This window comes from Chenopodium quinoa, unplaced genomic scaffold (genome assembly GCF_001683475.1).
Source record: "Chenopodium quinoa cultivar QQ74 unplaced genomic scaffold, ASM168347v1, whole genome shotgun sequence".
Classification (NCBI taxonomy): domain Eukaryota; kingdom Viridiplantae; phylum Streptophyta; class Magnoliopsida; order Caryophyllales; family Amaranthaceae; genus Chenopodium; species Chenopodium quinoa.
Window position 1 is genome coordinate 2,215,124 of NW_018744517.1, and position 18,839 is coordinate 2,233,962.

Genomic DNA, 18,839 nt, shown 5'->3' on the forward strand with positions numbered 1-18,839 from the left:
GAAATTATCGAACTTACTAACAAGAAATTTCTTGCTAGATGCATCCTTGGCCATATAATTAGATTCTAGTTCATCCCAAAGTAATTTAGCAGATTCATGAAATCGATAAATATCAAACAATTCATTAGACATACGTTAAGGATGTGACCACAACATATGTAGTTATCATTCTCCCACTTGTTCCTCTTTCTAGTGGCATCTAACTTCTCGTTTTCCTCCTCCGAAGGCTTCGGGGATGTGAAAACATATGCCACACCGAGTGATGTCAACAGAAAATGCATCTTCTTTAGCCACTTTCGAAAATCGCACCCTCGAACTTGTCCAATTTTTGGAAATTCGTCATCATTTCCTTCACATTTGCCATCTTTGTAGTGATTATTCTTTTGGGTTGTCGGGGATTTTGTGTTTACAAGGGTCACAAAGAAGAAATGGAAATGAAAAATCAAAAATAAACTAGCGTGAACGGAATCACTTTCCTAAAAGTATTATTCCGACCCTATACTACCATCGGGTATCACGAAAATTTACTCAGGAGATACAACGTAAGTCAATTGCAATCACAAGTAGGATGATACAATACAATGTAAATAAGTTTTCGTGATTTTGGATGATGAACAATAACTTGCAAATATAGTTTTCAAGAAAATATTGAAAACTGATCTCTTGAATTCTAACTTTTCATCATATATGTAATATATATATTAAGAGCAAAAACAGCCAAACAAAACGAAGATAACCATTTCTTGTACTATAATCTCTTTTAAATGTAAGGTTTTCTCCAATCTCTTACTTTTCGTGAAATTTGACATACAAATTGATCATTTATAAATGAAGAGAGTATAAGGCCCTATCACTTCACCTTAAAAAAAAATATTCTGTAAAAATAATTCAATCCAGCAAAAATAATTTCAATTAAGTGAAAATAAGTTTCGTTAAGTAAAAATAATTAGTAAAAATCAGTAACTTTAAAGAAAAAAAAAAATATAACAGTGAATAATAGTAAAATTAATTTCAATTCAGCAAAAATAATTTCAGTTCAATAAAAATAATCTCATTTTAGTAATAATAATTTCAGTTCAGAAAAATAAAATAAAGTGAACAGGACCTAAATTAATCATTTTTCTAAATAAATTATTTTTCTATTAAAACAAGAAGAAAGTCCCACTTTATCTCCTTGATAAACAAATTTTGTGTATCAAGTGGCAAAATCGTAAATAAATCAACAATTTTGTCTAGTCATCATGACATTTTAGTAAATAAATCAAAAACACTGGTACCATATATGACCAAATAGTGGTTGGTTTATTTACATTTTTGCTATTTTGTCTAGTCAACATTATAACATTTTGGTAAATAAATAAAAACACCAATATATGATAAAAAATTGTTAATTTATTTACATTTTTGTCGTTGATAAAAATATTTTATTTATTAAGGAGATAAACTTGCAATTTTTTTAAAACAAGGCGAGTCTAGTGTGAAAATAAAAAGTAAACAAAAGTCGTATGGAAGAAAAATAAACGAGCACCGAGAATACATCCTGTCTAAGCAATACAACAAACAAACAGGTAGCAGCAGCAGTAGTTTCTTCTTCAAAAAGCGTCAACCAACAACAGCACTCAAAAACTCAAATTCAATTCAATTCAAACCAATTCAATTCAATTCAATTCCATCTGAAATCAAATCCCCAGAATTACCCAGAAATCTCTTTCTTTCTCTCTCATCCAATTCAAATTGCAGAAGAAAGCAGTAAAAATGGGGTTGCCAATGCACCCAGTTGCAGGAGGAGCAGTATCAATGGATACTTTAAGCTCTAAAGCAGCTTTAATGCGGGAATCACTTCAAAAGAGTCAAACAATCACTGATAATATTGTTTCAATTTTGGGGTCTTTCGATCACCGTCTTTCCGCCCTCGAAACCGCCATGCGTCCTACCCAGGTTTACCTCTTTTTCTATGTAATTTGAATTTTGTGTAAGGGGTTTTGATTTTTGTGGTTAATCTTGTAATTTGATTGAGTTTTTCAGATTCGGACACATTCAATTCGAAGAGCTACTGAAAATATTGACCGGACTTTGAAGTCTGCTGAAGTGATCTTGGCTCAATTTGACCTTAGTCGTGAGGTTAGTTGTGTGATCATTTTGTTTAATTTTGCCCCCTTTTTTAGTTAATTTTGTTGTTGCATTTTTTTGGGAATTTAGTACAGTTTGATCCGATATATATAGGCTATTGGATGACTATAGTGAATTAGTGAAACAAATATTTGGTTGCGAAATGATCTTAAAGTCGATATAGCTTTTTCGGTATCATTGACATTTATGAAGGTAATGGTTGAGGGTGCCTTGACACTTGAGACCGAATTCTGGACTCTTGTTGTTTGCTACTTATGAACAAGGATGATATGTTGTGAGAACAAACTAGGTAAATTAGAGAATATTATTTTACCAACTTTAGTGGTTGGCCATGGCAATTAAGCTTCGTGGGCCAATTATTTTGAGAATTAGTTCATATGATCTTCAATAACTTTCAAAGTTGCACAGGAGTATATTTCATGATGCTAGTTTGTTTTGGAATCGTCTCAATGTGTAGTTTTCGAATATCAAGTTTTAATAATTTATACTTACCGATAGTTAAAGGTATTATTAGTCGAAGTTTAGATTTGACATATGTGCCTTTGGGGCACTTAAATGAAAAACAGAGGGAGTATTACGTTAGGGCAATAGTTTCTATTAATTATTACAAAAAGGGCCTAATGAACACATAATTTTTTGGTTTGATTACTGTAGCACTAGAATAATAGAACTGGATATAAAGGTATATTGTGCTCACTACCCAAATTTTAAAATTGCTTAGATCCACTCATGGTTGCTTTTATGTGTCAGTTTGCTTAGGACCATAACCACTTAATCAATCTGTTGTTAGTGAAGGGTCACATTCTAATTGGCCAATGAAAACCATCTTTTTATTTTTTGTAATATAAATACCTACATAATAAGTCCCAGAAATTTAAGTTTTTGCCACTACTTAGACTTATTCCATTAAGTGATAGGGTTGTTTGCAAAATTTGATATATTTAACGTATTCAAAACCAGAATTACCTTTTTTATATGTTATTTCTTCATAATCTTGGTATTAATTTGATTTTTTGGGAGAATTTTGGATTTAAATTGATTGTTTCAAGGGTTATTTACCTGGTGTAGAGGCTCGTCATAAAATTGTGATCACGTGGTGATGACATACATCATAGTGCTAATTTGCTGATTTTCCTGTATTATTTGAAGTTGCAATAAGCTTTATCGATTCCTCCAGCCTACTCTTATCAACACACAAAAAAAAAAAAAAAAAAAGGGATAAAAAAAACGAAAAGCATAGAAAGAGCTGTTAGGTGTCGGCTATGTGCATGTGTTACGTCTCTAGGTTAATATACCTGACATACTTGTAACTCCCTTCCATCTTTGTGTCTTTTCTCTTCTTTTTATGACAATAGAGTAGCTTTATGAACCATGGGTTTGACTTGTAGGCTGAAGCCAAAGTACTAAAGGGGCCACATGAAGATTTGGAAAGTTATTTGGAAGCAATTGATCAACTAAGAGGCATCATTCGATTTTTTGGTAATTGCAAAGGCTTTAGGAATAATGAGGGGGTGGCCAACCATGTAAACAGTTTACTGGGTAAGGCAGTTCTTAAGCTGGAGGAGGAGTTCAAACAACTGCTATCATTGTACAGGTGCGTGAATTTACAATTAAGTTAAATAAAAAAAAATAAGGTTGCTCCTTCATTGTGTTTGTTTTGGTGTAAAGCCTTTTTGTTTTTTTTTTTTAAAAATTTAATTACTGTGCCTTCATCTTGAACTCTGATAGCATAAAACATTTACACTTCAGTGATTTGAATTAAATCTACATCTCCTTTCATAATTGTGTAGGAGAACATGTGTCAATGCTTGAGATGTTTAGTTTATTTGCCCTGCTTTTCCTGCGCTGAACAGATAGATCCTATTAAGGGAAAAAAGGGAAAAGTTACAGTGATCTAGAGGTACAATGTACTGTTAAGATGTGTATGGTGAAGAAGAAGCCGGAAATTTCTACACAATAACAAGAGCATATTGAAAACATCTAGCTAATATTCACTAGAAACTATATCGTATTCTCAAGGTCTGGTTGTATCAGAAGAAAGAGGATTGTAAATTATATGAATATAAAATCTACAAATCAAGGAAAAGATTTTATTTATGTTTGGAAAATTTCAACTTTCTGACAAGTGGGGAAGGGGGTATTCGAATCTGGAGGACAATTGCATCTTAGAGTTTGGATTTTTATGGACATTTGCATTGCATTGAGCAACAGCTACAATACTAAGGCGTATGGTACTTTTGTAATATACCCGGCATGTCTGTGGTAAGGTTAAGGAAGCAGGAATGACTGGAGTAAAACGTATTAGCCAAGCTCATATGGCGTAAAATCATTGCAGTTCCTCCCCCCCAACCCTTTCCCACTTCATCTTTTCTAAGCCGAATTCTCATTTTTGGCTGCCTTCTAGACCTGAGAGTGTTGACTTGTATTCTTCCTTACATATAATCAACAAATCTTGTTTTCGCATGTTCTATATAGAAATTTGATGTGTTTGATATTTACTTTAATTTGTAATAAGCTGTGTCCATTACAGTGTTGATATCTCCTCATATTTTATTGATCTTTTTCTGTGTGATGCGAGGATATCAGTAAGCCTGTTGAACCAGATCGCCTTTTTGAATGCCTCCCTAATTCGATGCGACCTTCCTCTGGCTCTCATGGAGATCAGGCTGATCCCAGTACCAAAAATCATGGTGATTCTAAAACTTCAGAGAATGCTGTCTACACACCACCTGCTCTTATACCTCCGCGAATACTTCCTTTGCTGCATAACTTAGCTCAGCAAATGGTTCAGGCAGGGCATCATCAGCAAGTACTCAAAATTTACAGGTGGTGTATCTATTTATGCTAATGCACACTAAATTTCCATATGCCATGTCTTAAATGAGTGATCGGTCATCTATTTATTAAGTTTGGCTAGAATAATTTTAAATCTTGTCTTTCAGTAGCCTAGATTGCATGCTTTATATATGTAATGCTAGTTATCCATCCTTGCAATGCTGAAATTCAATTTACTTGTTCTTTTGGAGGGCCTGGGGAAGAGGAGGGGAGGGATTGGGATGTCATGTAATAACAGCAGGTAGTATCTTAAATCCTGTTCAAGACTTTAAGGGTTATATATAAGATTCAACACTAGATTTTTATATATTATGCTGGAGCATTTTTAGGATGTTACGAATGTCTCTCATAAGATTATCCTTTTTGTTTTTGTATAACTAATTCATTTATCCAGATGCACAAGGGGCAATAGGATAGTGCTATAACTACTGTCATATGGCTTTGTTTCTATATTCATCTAATGTTTTTCATCGAGTCTTATCTATCTTCTCAATGCCATTCCCACTTTTAAAGCCTAATGGGCTCTTCATAAGCATGGTTAATATAGATTAAGCAGGAAAGTTCAGATTTTGCTTCAAAGATATAGCAGGTTTTAGAGGCTGCAAATGGAAATTTTTGGATTGGGTTTTATTTAGGTCTTATCCTGGTGAAATCGTTCCTTCATTTTCAATTCTCTTTAGGTCATACTTGGATCTATTGTTAGTTCATGACAAAAATTCAATTCAAAATTTTCATATTCAAGATTTAGGTTGGTTAGGTTTTGGATACAATATTGGTTTGGATGGGGTAATTTGGATAACATTGAGGGTCTATTTTTCTAGGTTGTTTGGCAGCCTATTAGATGTGCTAAGCTGCCAACTGCTTTCCCCTGGCTCTTTTTCCCAAATGTTGATCGTCAGCTCATAGATGAGGCTTTGACACTTGGCAATATCTTAAAGTTTGAAAGAAAAAGAGGTTATGATAGGATTTGTAATCTAGGTGAGAACCAACTTTTGGGTTGCTTTTCCATACTCCAAGTCATCTCTACCATATGCCTTTCAAATTCCCACTATTGTCAAGACAAAATTGTCTACGTAGTTTCCATACAATGAAAATTTTGCTAGATTTTGGCTTAAAATCTAGTATATGTGTGAATACCGATGTTGAATCCCACAATCAATTAGGTATAATTGAAAAATTGATAAACATAGTTTTTTAAGTTTTTGGTCATTCAAGCTCATTAAGTATCTGTTTAGCTTACTTGAAAAAATACATAGATCCGTAGAATTTTTGAGTAAATAAAGTTGGAATGTTTTTAAATAGACTAAACTCAAGAGCAAGGATATACACAAAATTATGGAATTGTATCAGCCCGAGCAGATGAGTGTATACAGGAAAAATCACACATGTAGTTCCTATAGGCAATAGGTTTTGGCACTTGCCATATAAAGTTCTAGGCAATTGCAATATCTTGGAAAATATCCAACCCAACAATTGTTAAGAGACTCAAGACTAGGCTAATTGATGATAAGATTATGAGAAAGATATCTATACCTAGTTTATGAAAACTAAAACCATTAGTGCCACTTGTATCATCTACCTTTAATCTTTCTTCTCTCTCTCTCTCTCTCTTTAAATTTTTCTTAAAACATAGTTATATCCTTCACACTTTTATATGTATCTAATAATGATGTTTTTCTTTTCACATTCCTCATGATTTTTTATCTTTATTCGAGTATAGTTTAATGTTCACTCTTTCAATTCCTCTCTACCTTTTCATTTTTCTCTATAATATATATATGATTCAACAACCCGTGCATTGCACAGGTCAAATGGCAATATCATGAATAAAATAATAACCGAGGAAACACTCTATTGCTTCCAACTCCTACAGACAAATTTGTGTTGCAGGATCCTATGGGTTCCTCAGTGTAAGATACAACACCTAAATTGGCTAAATATATCTCATAGTGAAATAAGTATAGTTATTGAGTTGGGGCAAGTTCTGGGGTCCCTTATTTCTGTACCTGCTTAAATGTGTTCATTGCATACCTGTCACCCATCCACTGCTTGTGATATGCATGAACTACCCTGAGTCCTGCAGACTTAGACAACGCAAGTAACACCTTGCGTTCCATGTATGTTGTGAAGGTTTTTGACATTGTTCTGAACTTTATAAACTATAGTCTGATAACAGTTGATCGCAAATTTCTTTTCAGGGATACCCGTGCCTCAGTCTTAGAGCAAAGCCTGCGTAAATTGGGTGTGGAAAAGCTTAGCAAAGAAGATGTTCAGAAAATGCAGTGGGAGGTTTTGGAGGCTAAGATTGGGAATTGGATCCATTTCATGCGCATTGCTGTAAGAATTAATTTCTGGATTTGGTGTTTTCAGCATGTGAGATGTATAACTGTGTAATCATCTTCTTATTGCCAACAGGTTAAACTTCTTTTCGCTGGTGAAAGAAAAGTTTGTGATCAGATGTTTGAAGGCATTGATTCCCTGAGGGATCAATGTTTTTCTGATGTTACCACAAGTAGTGTTGAACTGTTACTTAGTTTCGGAGATGCTATAGCCAAGAGCAAGAGGTCCCCAGAAAAACTGTTTGTGCTGCTTGACATGTATGAAATAATGCGAGAATTGCATTCAGAGGTATTTAATACTTGGGACAATTCTGTAGCTGATGTATTAGTGTTAATGTTAGTACTTGGAGATAAGTATATCTGACAGAGTTCCAACCCCATACCAAATGTTTAGTTTCACACTTGCACATGCACTCAGGTCTTATATTGTTGTTTTAAGTCAATACAATGCGACTAAATTGTAACACTTGGGTGAAAAAAAACTTGCACTCCTATCATGAAGACTATGTCATTTTGTTGAAGTTGTTTACATTAGCATAATTGATAAAGCACTGCCCATTGGACTTCTTTCATATCGTTGCGCAAAATGTAGATTGATTAGGCTTTACAGATTTTCTTTCCAAATTCTGAAGGCTTATTCTTTCACTTGCATTGCAGATTGAATTACTTTTCAGTGGTAAAACTTGCGCAGAAATGAGAGAATCTGCTTTTGGTCTGACAAAGCGCCTTGCACAGACTGCGCAAGAAACTTTTGGTGATTTTGAAGAAGCTGTTGAGAAGGATGCAACAAAAACTGCAGTTTCTGATGGAACTGTCCATCCCCTGACAAGCTACGTGATCAATTACGTGAAATTTTTGTTCGAGTAAGATCATCTGTTATATTTCTGCAATTTTCTACTGTTTTCTGATGCAATCTTTCTCTGAAGCCAATGTTATCTGGATTCTTTAGGTTTAATCTTTGATAAGACTCTCTCTCTCTTAAGTGCATACATAAACATATATAGCACACACACACACACACACACACACACACACACACACACACACACACACACACACACACTGACATTTGACATACGCACTTAAGAGAGAAAAAAATATGAAATAAATTGTTGTAAGTGGGATTTATGTAAGAGTTGTAGATGGGATTTGTGTAAGAAATATTAAGAAAGAGATTGTTACAAGCAGCATAAGGTGGAAAAAGCAATATTGTGTTTGCGGGTGGGACTGACTTAAGGAATGGACCAAAGTGGAGTCCTTAACCAACTTAAAGGTATGAAGGGAGAATATGTTTCACTGAAAGTGACATAAAATTTTCACTCTACCTTATTTTATTAATATTGCTATATAAGAATGGGTATTCATTAGTCAGTGTGTGTGGAGAGCCTTTTTATAATTTTGGGTTTGTACTCCATTGTCTAATAGTTTGATTTGCTCCTCAATGATTGAAAGCTCCTCCTACAGCTTTTTAGCACAACCTCTTACATCCAACAAGGTGGCAATGCTAGTTCTCTGCTTGTCAAGCTTCAAAATTTTGAATTTTCCCCCCATCTTTTTATCATAAACCATCTAAAACATGAGAATTCAAATCTGAATAAACTTAATGGATATGATGTCTCCATCATTTATGTCAGATATTGAGATGAAGAGTATGCAATTGACTGACAAAATTGAAGAACTATTGATAATCAATTGGTCAAACTTTGATCAACTACCTAACATACCAGGCTGTATTGTCTATTGAAAAGTTAAAAATTAAATGTACAGATTACATATGACACAGGAATTATGAGTCCAATGAAAACCTTTCAGCATCAGCCATTTTATGATTTGTTCATTATTGTCATAATCAGCACTCAGCAGTTAGATTGTTAGAAACAACAGATTGATAGAATAGTATGTCCTTCATGTGATTGCTGGTGACATATTTAAATACCGTATTCTTGCCTGGACATTCATTCATGGTGGCTTTTATGGTGATGATGGAGATAAGTAATTGTATTTCTACTTAATTTAGGATTAGTAGCTGCTATACTGACATAATTGACTTTGTAACTTTTCTGTTTGGCCTTTGTTATGTAAATTCAACAATTATGGCCCAAGATTTGTTCTTGAATGGTTTTACTTCATTCTTAGCTGTGTTACTTTTGGCTTGGACTTTTGGGCATCAAAGGGAAATAAACTGATTCCTTTTTGCTTGATATTTGTTTTGTGTGGTCTTTTATAAGTGTATCACCTCAAACCAAATTGAAGATTCCTAAATGAATATTAGAAAGTACATGAAAACTCTTAGGAACACTACTTATATATTAACTCGTGGGATCTGAGCTCTGTTTTTGAATAAATGTTGGACTGAAATGTGGAGTTTTGGCCATCAAATTTGGCTCATAGCCTTTGTATGGTAGAAAAGAAATTATTCTGAGCTAACACGTTGGCTGAGGAACAACACTAATTTTTGGCTCAAATGATTAATCAGTGTTACTTCAGTGACAAGCTTGATGACTGTTGTCATGTGAGAGTTATGTTAAAATTAAGCTAAATAACCAGATCCAAGGAGAAGCCAAATTTGTAAGCCACCAAAAACAATTGATGAACAGGAAGAGAAGCCAATCTACAAGGATAGTTTAAGGATGAGTAATTGTTGGGGTTTTATTTGATAGGATTTTACATCCTGTTAGTTGTAAGGGGATTACCATGTCAATCTTTGGAATCTTAAGGGCACCTGGTGTATATTTGAAACCATAGGGTACCTGTTGAATTATCGAAACCATGCAATTGAATAACCTCTCAACTTTTTCATGGCTGTTATGTAGCAATTTATTCCTGGCCTTCTCTTTACTCTACAGGCTTTTTTTTTTTTTTCTTCTCATTTCTGGGAATGAAAAGTTCTTCTAAGTTCAAATTTTAGTTTTTAGGAAATTTTGTCAGAAACCTCCTTATAAATCACTCTTTTTGTCAATATCCTCCTTATAATTTTTTATTTTGGTAAGAACATACCTTAAACAAATTTCTTTTTGCGACATCATACCTTATGCTGGAAAATGGGGTTTGACCCTGTTTTCCGACGTTGACTACACCATGTGCTTGTCACGCGCTTACTCAATACCACCCCCTTTCATTTTTTTCCCCCTTTCCCCTCCAATTACACTCTCTCCTCTGTTCTTCCCTAAGAAGTGAGAACATCATTACTGAATGGAACACCAACCCCAGGAAGCAAAGTTCCATCAATCATCTCAACTTCAATGAACTTGTTGAATCTTCACCATTTACCAATTTCTGCAAAATCCCATTAAAATTCTCCCCCTTTTTTGCAGATTCCAATTCAATTGCACAACCTCACTAGATTAATTTTCCGAGGAATTTTCATCTTTCATTCCTATAAATTCATCAGAACCCTTGTCAATATCCCGCAATTCTGATTGAGGAAGTTCATCCTTTCCATCAAGATTCAACAGTTCCTTGGAATTAACACCTGATTGTTCAATTTTAGCAAAATTTCCAGAACCTTGGAGAGATTTATCAGTCATACCACCCTTTTCAGAAAGAGAGAACTTCGCTTTTTTGGGGAAGAAGGTTTTTTGGATTTCAGTAAGACCCACTTCAAGAATTGAGGGTTTTGCTTCGAAAGATGAAGGAAGAGAACGAGTAGGAATTGGGTTTAACGAATTGAGGGGTAATTCGTGGGTGTCCGTGATTTTTTCGTTTGGGGGAATTAAATAAATAATTTAACAAATTTCGTCACTTACCTGGCTTAATTATTAAAGTCCCTTGCACAATTTCGCCAAAAAGAATGGAGCTCGTTGCCCTCAATTGAGAGTGATTCGAAAGAGGGGGAAGAATAGAGGAGAGAGAAAGGGTAAATGGAGGGAAAAAGGGGGAAAAATGAAAGGGAGTGGTATTGAGCGAGCACGTGGTGTAGTCAACGTCGGAAAACCGGGTCAAACCTCATTTTCCGACATAAGGTATGATGTCGCAAAAAAATTTTTGTGTAAGGTATGTTCTTACAAAAAAATTAGGAGGTTTTTGACAAAAAAATTGATTTATAAGGAGGTTTTTGACAAAACTTCCTAGTTTTTATTCCAAGATAACCTATTATCAACACACACTGGGAAATTTATTTCTAGCCTCTTGAGCATTGTCTCTGTAAAAACTTTGAAGGAATCTAGCACCAAGCTCAGTCCATACCTAATTACTAAATGCAAGAGAAGGAAAAAAAAATTCAAAGAACAAAAAAAAAAAAAAAGGATGCTGTTTGTTAACTATGCTGAGATCTTGAAGTATTGTAAAATCTGTTCACTACTCTTACTTAGTTCCCCATCTATGAAATTTCTACATATTACCTTGTTGTTGTAAGTCATTTAGAAGACGTGCAACTAAAACCATTACTTATGTGATGTGTTTGGTACTTTGGTTCTCAATTTTGCTCAAAAGCTAAGAGGTGGTAATGTTATTATGATCAAAGCTTTGTTAATAATTGCAAAGAGTGCCTAAAAATCTGGTTTGACTTTTCTTGTTGTATATCACCATTCAGTCAAGATTTTCATTTTATGCCTTACACCTTCAAGTCAGACACCTGATTTTGTATCTGTTCATTGGGAAACACAATGTTTTTGTTATATGTATCTTGGTTTCCTACTCCTGGTTTGTAGTTAGACTGTCGATATATCAAATATACTGCAGTCTATCTAAGACTCTAAAGCTTGCTGTGATGGAATGGAGTAATCTAAAAGTTGCCATATCTGCAGCTCTTTGATGCTTTGAGTGTTCAATATTCCTTGAAATCTGATCAAATTTTAGATAATATAAGTAGCTAGATGGAAACTAATTATATTTAGACCATTACAAAAACTTGTGCTATTCTGTTGCCTGTTAAGATGAGATGCACCTGCTGTAAATCTGGTCTAAGCTTTGTATATTTGATTTCATGTAGCTACCAGTCAACCTTGAAGCAACTATTCCAGGAGTTTGAGAAGGCAGAAGATGCAAATTCTCAGCTTGCCAGTGTGACTATGCGGATAATGCAGGCTCTTCAAACCAATCTTGATGGGAAGTCCAAACAATACAGAGATCCTGCTTTGACCCACTTGTTTCTAATGAATAATATTCACTACATTGTAAGATCTGTACGCAGGTATGTCATCTCAGAAGATCTATTTAGTTAAGCCTTTAAAATTTGTATTAGCTTAGTATGGTGGAAACTCTATTGATCGAATCATCTTGCGTTTCAGATCTGAGGCAAAAGATCTATTGGGTGATGATTGGGTGCAAAGACATAGAAGAGTTGTTCAGCAGCATGCGAATCAATATAAGAGGATTGCATGGGCTAAGGTAGGTTCTCACTGAGACATCTTGCAGTCAAGGCTTTTGGAATGTGATTGCTGTGTCTTTCAATCATTGTTTTTTCGTCAGTTAAGAAATCATTTATCTGTTGGCTTGTTAGCTGGATAATGGTTTGTCATTTTTATGATGAATTTAAAAAGAGAAACCGTGTGTAAAAATAAAAGGGAATATTCAATGAACTAAATCATTGGAGGAGATTTGATGATACAACAACAACAACAAAGCCTTAGTCCCAAAATGATTTTGGGGTCGGGTAACATGAATTGTCATAAGGAATCGTATGATATAAAGAAAAGGACATAACACAATAATCATTTGAAAGAGTTTAAAAAAAGGTGAGTAAAGTGAGTAAAAGAAAGAGCAATTAATAAAAATTAAGGGAGTTTTAAAAGAGAACCAAGAATAAAATTCAAGAAAGTTTTAAAAGAGTGGTTAAAACATTGGAATAAAAAAACATAAAGGTTTGAGAAAACTTTAGCAAAGGAAAACAATCTTCTTCTTCTCCTCCTCCTCTTCTTCTTCTACTTGAACGCCTTAATCCCACAAGTGGGGTTGGCAACATGAACCAACACGAGGATTTCCCAGGGTGTCACCCATCCTAGTACTACTCTCAAGTCTAATCTTTGTGGCTCATGTCTAGCGATGTGACAAAGTTTTACACTATTACTGGCCTACCGTAACCCTACTTTGTCCGACTTGGGACTGGCAGCGGGTGGTTTTTGGCGGAGTTAGCAAAGGAAAACAATACATTTCATAAAACATTAGTGGGCTAAAAAATAAAATTAAATATTCAATGTTCCCAATTATGACTTAGGGGTTAAAAATTCAATGTCTTAGGGGTTAAAAATTTTGTTCCCAAGTATGACTTAGGATCCTTTATAATTTGTTTAAGGCAAACAAACAGCTAACCCTTTATAAAAGTAACCCACCCTTAAAAAAATACCCCTCAATAAGTAGCAACGTTTTGGTTTTACGCTTGCCAATGCACATTTTGTATCATTAATATCTTTAATTATACTTTAATAAAAATTATATGAAGTTAATATTTTGAATATAAAATTCAAGTCGAATCTAACAAAATTCCACATGACTATGTTTGTTTTGATGTTTGAATCACTAAAGATGGTCATAGTAGTTTGTGAAAATAGTATAGAATTTCCAAGGTTGCAAATTGAAAAGAACTGGGAAAGTATAAAAAAAGCCCGACCTTTATTCAAAAAAGAAAAGACCCAGCTGGCTCAGCCCTTAAAATACTCACTTGATATTTAATTTTAGAAATTTTATTAGAAATTATCTTGGAAGTTTGACTTTTTTCTGGCCTTGTTTTTTTTCATGCAAAATTTGCAATAACAGAATGTGAGAGTTTCATTACCTGTGGCAATAATTTTATATGGGTTTTCCTAATATAGCTTTACCCCATATAATGAATTCATTATCAGTGCTAAAAGTTGATCCTGTAAAGTTCCTGATGTTGGAACTTGGCTGATTTAGGTTTTGATATGTTCGAGGATTTCCCTATATGCCTAGTTGTCCTTGGCTGAAGATAAATCATATTAGTTAGCGTGAGTGTTGCTTGTAGATGTGATATTGCATCATGAAATTGCAGTCAACTATCGTAATAATAGCAAAGATGGATGAGTGGTACTCAACATTTGGTTAGCTTTGAAATAGAGGGAATTCAACGAGAGCATGAGTGATCCCTAGATTCATGTTAGAACCATGCTTATGATGAGAACTATTCTTATGGTGAGAACCACATAAAGTTCATGTCATAGAGGTACATCAAATAATTCTAAAGAAGAAACAAAAACTCATTTTTTTTTCATAATAAACTATTTTCTTTTGTACACTCATGCTAATTTGAAGTCTTTCTCTCCATTTCTAGAAGGTTAATTAGTTGAAACGATCTCTTATAAAAGAGCATCCTTGCAAAGCTTATCCAGTGTTTGATTTTGAGTAACATTGAATTAATTAGAGTTGTCCTTTCAACTAACCATTACCAACATACTTCCTAATTTTATAGTTGACATTTTTTGACTTTTGAACTGTTCACAAACTCTCCATTAATTAAGATTCGCGATTTATAATTAGATTAAACATAGCCATGAGGATCTTGTTAGGTTCCTCTCAATGTATATTTTCAAAATATCAACTTCTTACAATATTTACTTATTGATTAGAGGAACTAATTGTTGAACTTATGTGTTGGCAAACATAATAAAAGAAATATGTCATCTAAAAAAGAACAGAGGAAGTATGTGGTGCTTTAAGCTTTTTCAAAGTTCAATTTAGTTTAATGAGTTGTCGTTAAAGCTTTGATACATTTTCTTCTATGGCCTAAACAACAACCGTTTTAATTAAAATTTGTGGTTTGATTTCCTGCACTGTGCCAAAAGATCAAACCCTTACCCTTGTTAAATATGGCGTCTTTGACAATTTGAAGAGGAAAACTCAGCAAAAAACTTGTAAACTATGAAAATATGAACGATATAATTACATGGAAGTACTCTAGTCACATTTGGTCGACTTAGTAGTCTGTTGTTTTCTTTTCCCTTTGAAACACCTAGGAAAATTAAAATAGAAGACATTTGTGCCTGTATATACTCACTTTTTTTTCCTCTTTTGTGAACTAAACAATATAGTTTTCTCCATCAAAACCCAAATGAATGAAATGTTACAAGTTACCCAACTTTAATTTCTGTAATATTCTATGTCAAAGTGATATCCCCGATCATAGTACTCGTAACTTTTTCATATAGTCAGCTGGCTAAGGTATTGGAAAAAAACTTATGGTTGATCAAATACAATGACCTGTGGTGATGATAAGGTGCTGTTGGGGGGGGGGGGGGGGGCAGCTGTGTTGGTGGTGGTGCAATGACTGTGGTAATTGTTGCATGCTAGGAAATGTTTAGAACTATTCATTAATTCAAAAGTTTTTTCAAATAATATTATCTAGGTGATTATGATTTACTTCTTGCATTTTCCCTTAGTGCATTTGTGTTATGGATTATTTACTCTATTGTCCAATGTCAATAATTTTTTATGCAATTAATAAGATACTGTGTGAGGAGTAATTTTATTTTTCAATAAAATGCCTCCTTTTTTCATGCTTAAAGGTAGAGAAGCATTACCGTGGAGGTGTGGACATTGTCATTTGACTTTCCTTGCAAATTACAATCAAACTAACTAGGCAAAATATCCTATAGTTTTTTTTTTTTTTTTTTTTTTTTTTTTTTTTTTTTTTTTTTTTGATAAAAAAAATATCCTGTAGTGTTAGTATAGTAGTATTTTGATTGCACTGACAGTTCCACCAGTCATCTGACTGAAGAAATCTGTTGCCTTTTGTGGTTGGCAATTTCATAATTTTGATGTTCCCTTGCAGCCATGCACTGTATCTGAATATATTTTCTGCTTGTAGATTCTGCAATCTCTCTCCACACAGGGTTTGACTTCATCTGGGGGAGGGACTGGAATTCCATCTGATGGAGGAAATAGTAGTGGAGTATCAAGAGCATTAATCAAGGACAGGTTAGCCTATAATCTTACTGCTTGCAAAATATGCCTTTTTGCATTTGACAAGTTTTGATTAAGTGGAGTTGTGATTGCAGGCTAAAAACATTCAATGTGCAATTTGAGGAGCTTCATCAAAGACAATCTCAGTGGACAGTGCCTGACACAGAGTTGCGTGAATCTCTGAGACTTGCAGTTGCTGAAGTCTTGCTCCCTGCATATCGATCCTTCGTCAAACGCTTTGGGTATGTGCTCTTGTGTCTTGTTCATTCCATGTCTTGGTAAATTATCCCTGAGGATCTTCCTTGTGCTTTATCTCCAAGCCATTCCCGGCAAATGTCATGGTGGGTAGGTAATTGGTAACACTTATCACACAAGTTGACTGAAGCTTTCTTTTGTTTGATAAGGCTTCTTTTCATTTGGTTATATTGTATCCTACAGATAAAATATTATACCTTGTGATACCATCAAAGGAATATTCCACCATTTGCAGTGATGATTTGGCCTAGGGTCGGATATATAGGTGGCTAAGCTGAGCCAGAATTAGAAGCCTTATCAAGCAATATACAAAGAATGCTCTTTTAGCCTCCGCCATACAATTGCAAAGAGGCTGCTTTGATTACAGTCTTGATCCAGAAGACTATTCAATGGCCCAATACATCACAAAAAAAGAACGGAAGTGAAAGAGACAGTACTCAGTAAATTTCATTAGTTGTAATTTGAAATTCATAGTTTATCTGTTCGGGAGAACCTATCAACTGGATCAGGCTTGGACTAATCTCAGTCTTGGGCTTCTGCCCATGTCCCCACCTCAGGCTTAGCCCCAAGCGCCCAAGCCTTTTCCTAATCAGAGTTGGCTAAGGGCCACTTCCTAGTTCCTACCTGCATATCAAACAGAAAATTATTCAGCTCTTCATGGGCTTGCCATTCTTGTTTCTGATATTGTAGCAGGAAGTTGCTTGTACTCTTAACTAGATGCGTAACTCTAATAATACTTGGAGTGCTGCTATGTTTGTGAGAATTTTGGGTTGAGATGTTGGTTCAAAGTAAGGAGGAAGTATATGATTATAATTCCTTTCTTTCTGCAACTTGTGAAGTTGTGATGACATAGGTAGTCTTATATGTTGTAATTTCACATCAGTTAATATGTGACTGTTACAACTGTTTTCTGCTGCTGGCCTCTCTCATTTGAATTATTGGGGTTGGTTGATTGCATAGTTTGTTGCTGCCAGATCGTATTGGTTAGATCTTGACTTTCTTCAACCACCACCAGCCCTCCACTGCCCAGTATGGATTTTGCCATTGGCAAGGTCTGGAGGTTGGGATCTATGCAACCTGTGGTGCGCACAAATATTAAGCTCATTAAGAAAACTACTAGCAAAGTGGCAGGTTGTGATGGAGACTGGAAGGTGACCAGAGTAGAGTCTGAGGGCTGGATGGGAGTTGAGGAGTAAGTAGTTTGAAGGGGAGGAGAAAAAACGATTCTAAAACCAAAAAAACCAATCTGAACATAGGTGACAGGATATGTGATATTATGATACTTCCAATCAAGTTATTTGAATCCAAAGAGGTTTTAATTGGAAAATTGGAAGATTAAGGGATGTAATCTATGTTGCTCTATATTATAAACAAATAGAAGGTTCCACTACATTTTTGGGGCTTCTGCACTCCATGCTCTTTTTCTAGCCCTTTTTTTTTTCCTTCTTGGGCGTGAAAACAACTATGGTTATATACGTGTGGTGATGTTGATATATTGACGTATGCTTTTTAAATTGAGTATTGGACTGAAATTAACCTTGTTTCATGTCAATTCAGGCCTTTGGTTGAGAGTGGGAAGAACCCTTCAAAATACATAAGATACACACCAGAAGACTTGGAAAGAATGTTGGGTGAGTTCTTTGAGGGTAAGACTTTAAATGAGCCAAAAAGATAGTCATGATGTAAAGAAATTTCTATGTTAGAAGGTTTTCGGCTTCCATGTAAAATTGCCAGAGGAACAGCAGAACATACAAATAACTTTGAATGTGTATATACTTGTTGAAATGGTGCATCTTTTCTCATGTTTCCTGACTTACTAAGGGTGAATTTAGTGGTTTAAAATCTGAAATAAGTTGTACTCTTCTTTTATTTTATTTATTTATTTATTTTTTTCAGAAAAAGTCTCATTTACTAAAGGTTACCAAAAACTAAAGAAAAAACCCATTAGTTCCTCAATGCATATTTTTAATTGAAAACAAATTCTTATGTGGCTGACCACAACGTGTGGCTAGCTATCATGGGGGTTACTTTCTTAGTGTTATAGAAGTTACTTGATCAATGTTACATGAGTTACTTGGTCAGTGTTATAAGAGTTATTCGGTCATTATTACAGGGGGTTACTCAGTCAGTATTGTAAGGGTTACTTTGTTCTTTTACAAGCGGTCACATAGTGTGGCCAGCCTCACACAAATCGCGCTATTAACTTAAGTGTGTCCAATCATCAATAAATTTTTGTTTTTTTTTTTTGAAAAATATATGAATGAAATAATCCAACAAGATTTCACATTATTATGTTTATTCTTACGAATAATTCACTACAAATAAACAATATTTAATGTCTGCATAGTCTAAAATTTTAACATGTTAAAATTAAGTTTAAGTATATGATTTAAACATAAGTTGTTAAATAAATAATTAGAAAGTAAT

General features: G+C 34.4%; 1 protein-coding gene across 1 annotated transcript; it reads left to right on the top strand.

The window, feature by feature from the left end:
* The first annotated feature begins 1,506 nt into the window (after positions 1–1,506).
* Positions 1,507–18,261, top strand: LOC110698371 (exocyst complex component EXO70A1-like). The gene is made up of 12 exons (XM_021875793.1): positions 1,507–1,938; positions 2,026–2,121; positions 3,519–3,724; positions 4,717–4,956; positions 7,164–7,302; positions 7,381–7,593; positions 7,962–8,167; positions 12,235–12,435; positions 12,533–12,632; positions 16,063–16,172; positions 16,253–16,399; positions 17,970–18,261. Exons 1-12 carry the CDS (start codon positions 1,756–1,758, stop codon positions 18,085–18,087), a joined length of 1,959 nt encoding a protein of 652 aa, XP_021731485.1. The 5' UTR covers positions 1,507–1,755; the 3' UTR covers positions 18,088–18,261.
* The last annotated feature ends 578 nt before the right edge of the window (positions 18,262–18,839 follow it).

What these genes read in the sequence shown, in the direction of transcription:
- LOC110698371 (XM_021875793.1), top strand. Translation starts at nt 1,756, where the DNA reads ATGGGGTTGCCAATGCACCCAGTTGCAGGAGGAGCAGTATCAATGGAT. An exon ending in CCGCCATGCGTCCTACCCAG is followed by an intron (nt 1,939 to 2,025) that starts GTTTACCTCTTT and finishes TGAGTTTTTCAG; the next exon opens with ATTCGGACACATTCAATTCG. An exon ending in TGCGAGAATTGCATTCAGAG is followed by an intron (nt 7,594 to 7,961) that starts GTATTTAATACT and finishes CTTGCATTGCAG; the next exon opens with ATTGAATTACTTTTCAGTGG.